The following is a 4,614-nucleotide window of genomic DNA, read 5'->3' on the forward strand; positions in this document are numbered from 1 at the left end:
CGAAAACACAGTTTAAGTGTTATTCATTGAAATAAGAAGAAAACATTTTATTTTGATGTGATGTTTTGTAGGCTTGTTCAAACAATTACCTAACAGTCATATACCATTTGCACTAAATAAGAAATTTATACAAAACAAAAACCATGTCGTTACCATTGACCTAGATGTATTATTTTAAGTGTCTAAAATTTAAACAAAAAACATTAATAATTTCTATAACTAACGATATTCCTCCAGCCTATTTCTCAAAATGCTAATAACACCATAAATATTTATACAAAACTTGTTTTTTTACTAGATATTTATGATATACCTAATAAATAATTAAAGAATATATCTATAATATTTTTTTTTATTCTATCCAGAACGATTTTTTCTCAACGTGTGTAGAACTCTTCAACTAGAGACCCAAATTTAGGTTTCCAATTGAAGTGTTGTATGTAAAAACAGAATTATTTATTTTTTTGTTTTTGGCGTTTTATTTTTCTCAGGTTCGTATCGAAGTGAATAACATATGAGTAATAGCCCACCCAAAAACACTTTTCTAAATCAATACACAACCACAAAAACAATTTAACAAACTTGGAATTTAGCACACGATAACGTGTTGAAAAGTAATATGAAATCTATGTACTTTTCAAATTAAAATATGTAGGATTAGTTTTCGTACTCTGAATTGTTCTTACATAAATCTTATTTAAGCCAACCCAATTACTCAACTATCGACTAGATATGCTTCGACCTCTTCTCAATAAAAAACAATCTCCTTCTTTACACTACCTTTTTGAACTCTATATGAACTTATGGTATTATTATTTGGTGATAAGCAAAACCTTCAAACATCAAAACAATTCGGGCCTTTCAATCCATATGCCTCTGAATAATCACAAAGGGCCTTTTGGTATGTTCAAAATGATTCACTCCATTCCGGCCTCTAAGATGACTTGAAAGAAACTGGCCCAGAACTGGCTCAAGAACTACTAAAATTAATGTTTTATTTTAATCATATTTGGTGTCTCAACTTTGAGATTCCTTATTCATGTTAATCACTGACAGTTTTGCATTCTTTAATACCATTCGTCACACCCTTGGACATGTGATACATATTACATGATACACTTTTTATTTAATTATATTCTGATTTTTCAGTATAATGTAATAGTATTTTTATTAGCGCGCATTTACCAAAAAGTTTTAAAAATCGATAAAAAAACAATAAGTTTGGAAGGGTATTAAAAACAAATAAAACGTGGGGTATTGAAATCATATTGTTTAAAAACACTTTACAAAAGAAAAATGAATCTAGTAATTCAACATTATAAGATATTGTTTGACTTACGATAAAAAATGTATCTTGCATAACAATATTGTTAATTTAATCGATTCAATTTGGGTCATTACTATGATTTATATAATATGTATTTTGAATAATGTTGCTTACAAATAATATACCGAGATCAAAGATATCGGGTTTGTTTTACACCTTTATATTTAAAATGTTCACAGTGCTGAGAAAATGTAGTGTAATAATATATAATGGGATTTTAATTAATTAAAAACAATAACTTTAGGTACTGATTTTTTTTGTAATTATTTATTAATAGAAATCTAATTATTTAAGTAATTATTTTTTTTCTGACAATGAAGAGCGAGATATTTAAATTGAAAACACACAAAAATATTAAAAATACTATTATTATTATATATATATATGTATGTATGGTTATTGAATATGTCCAATTAATATTGTTAAAGCTTGTACTTAATCACCAGCGGTATTAAGCTTTTAATTCATTGGTATGATTTTGAATGAAAAATACCGCTTTAATGTAATCCAAAGCATTTATTGTTTGAATGTCTAAAAAAGAAAAATTAATTTTTTTTATTAGGCAATGACCACTAATCGACGTTAATTAAAATATTTTAACATTGTTTAAATTAACTTCACCATCGAATTTGCTTAAACAATGTTTCGCTTTTTCGACAGTTTCTTCCGACCCTTTAAACACAGTACGCGACGTATCCACGTAGTTTTCATACTCTTTAGGGGAAAGTAAACAGTCATTGTTATTGTCCATCTTAATGAATTCGTTTATGGCAGTTACGACATCGTTTAGACTTAATACACTCAATTCCTAAACAATTTTTTCAGTTACAATGTGAAATAGTTATTAATCAGTAGGCATGATAGTTTAACAAACATTTTAGCAAAGAACTTTTAAATTTAAAAAAGAAATAATTATGAACAATATTACATTTTCCTCAACCGCCGTATTGCGTTCTGCCGCAAGGATGATTAAATCCATCAACAATCTTCCAGCCGGTCCTGTACGAATTTTAATAATTAGCAGTTCTCCATTTACTTATCATACGTATTATAATACAAACATAATTCTTACGCTGGGAGTTAAATAGCAGTTCCAATTCGTCATTTACGGTCATACCAAGCTCTTTGAACACTTTTTCACATGCTACACGATCAACGCTACCGGATGTCTTATGTGCTTCGTACAAACCATCAAACATTTCTATTTGTGCTATAGTTAGACCATTGCCCTACAATGTATGAAAAAAAATATTAATTCAAGCTTGCCCCTAAGATCGATAATAGTCTATTCAAACAGTAATTCCCTAAAATTCCACATCTCTAGACTCAACATTTCTACATTTTGAAAAAAAAAAATATCTTTAAAAATAAATTGCTGGCAATTTTTGTGAAGATTTTTCACTATATTATGTGTAGTGCTCAGGTGCACAACTAGACATTCGTATAATTTGTGTTTCATAGGAAACGTCATAAATCACACACACATATATATATATATATATATATATATGTAATTGTGTTCTATTTTCTTACAAATTGGCGATGAAGAAAATAATTATCTAAAGTAAAAATTTCTAAGCAAACTCTATTGAAAATAATGTTCAAAAGAGAGCAGTATTGCTTTTGTAGCTAAGAAATACATACTATATTCTTGTATCTTAAAATTGACGAGCAAGTTTCACACACATTGTCAAAATACACTGACGCTATTTCTTCAGCTCAGGTTCCAGAAAATCAAACAATGTCAAAATCGTTTTTAGGTTAATTAACTTATTACATCAAATTTACACCAAATGCAGCAGATATTTTAAAACTACATTATTTGCTTCAACGTAAAGTTATTAAATAGCATTGGCCATTAAATTTTGACAAATCGTACAAAAAAATACATAATAAAACAATTTTTTAAAAAATGTTCTATTTTATTAAGTTATTGAAATACATTTTTGCTAATGTATAGGAATGCACCCCATCACCAACACATGAATCTCCCGCTCAACTTATATTAGGTCATTCGATACGAACAATATATGATTTTTTAAAACATTAACGAAGTAGTTATTAATAATCAAGTAATCCAAATAAAAAAAGTGGGTAAAAGAGACTTAAATTTAGACAAGGGGATGGTGTGATATGTATAGATTACAGAAAAACAGGTGAGAATTGGTAAAAAGGTATAATTATTCATAATATTAGACACAACACTCATTATGAAGGTATAAACCATGGTTCTGAATAGATAAGACACAATGATCAGTTACGGCCACACAATCGAAATGAAAATTTGTTGAAAGAATTTTGACTTTTTGACCAATTAAAACTTCACATTATTTCAACTAATATAAAAATAAGTAAAAATAATAGGATCTGCTGTTTATTTATTTTTAGAAATCCTTATTTTAAGCCGGTTCTTATAAAAGTTTTCTTTTAAATGTTTCTAGAGATTACATTTTCTCCCTTTTTTATTAATTTTGCACTTACTGTTGGATTGATTTCCATCATAATCAACAAGAACTCCGTAGCCATTATTTCATGGTCGTCTAAAACAAAAAATTAAAATAATTGTCTACATCAAATGAACCGCCTCCTTGGTATATGTGCATTACCGCCTTTTTCTTTTTTAAGTTCTACTGATTTTGCGTTCAATGCATTATTTACACTCTTCCAATTATTGAATTTTTTTGATAGCTGTTGAATATTAAGGTAACCCAATTCGTTGTCATCCTCGAACTCTTCTAGATAAAAGCTTACATCCGAAAACGTGAGTTTTTTAACCTGAAAACAATTTATTATTACAGAATGGTTTGTTATGTGTAAGTCATATGAACTTAAGCTTTTCCTAAGTAAAGTATATATGTCAATTTTTTTTGCAAATTTCGATGGGTCAAAAGCCGTTTCTGAGGAATTAATTTTAAAGATACTCGCGCTGTGAACGTTGTCCGCATAACACGTGCTAACTTAACTCCGCGTTAATAAAATTATCTCAGGTTTATTCTCAATTTTTTGTGCTCTTATGTGTTATTAAAAAAAATCATCAGAAAAAGCTCTTTGAGATACGCTAATCAAAACTTTGGTTGAACCATCTTCGATCACATTATAACAAATAAACTGGTAATTATAATTACAAATATCAAATACTGCAGCGCACTGCTCATCACTAACGACTCCCCGGCTATCGGTCGGCGGCATTCATCTGTTTATCAAAATCAAAAGTTTATCGGTAACGACGTACAATTTCACATGCTCCTAAATCGTCAAAAGACCGCACCGCTAATACAAATCATTTT

General features: G+C 28.7%; 1 protein-coding gene across 1 annotated transcript; it reads right to left on the bottom strand.

The window, feature by feature from the left end:
* Window positions 1–1,723: 1,723 nt before the first annotated feature.
* Window positions 1,724–4,102, bottom strand: LOC126845328 (uncharacterized; the record flags this gene model as incomplete). The annotated part of the gene is made up of 6 exons (XM_050583977.1): window positions 1,724–1,858; window positions 1,949–2,135; window positions 2,256–2,326; window positions 2,400–2,556; window positions 3,809–3,867; window positions 3,934–4,102. Coding segments are annotated over 6 exons (723 nt in total), but the record flags the coding sequence as incomplete, so codon positions are not given.
* Window positions 4,103–4,614: the final 512 nt, after the last annotated feature.

The sequence above is a fragment of the Adelges cooleyi genome, unplaced genomic scaffold (assembly GCF_023614345.1).
Source record: "Adelges cooleyi isolate 19-005CV unplaced genomic scaffold, UGA_ACOO_1.1 ACOO_flye_CR_arks_rails_tigmint_CR_PRNA_761, whole genome shotgun sequence".
NCBI classification, from domain to species: domain Eukaryota; kingdom Metazoa; phylum Arthropoda; class Insecta; order Hemiptera; family Adelgidae; genus Adelges; species Adelges cooleyi.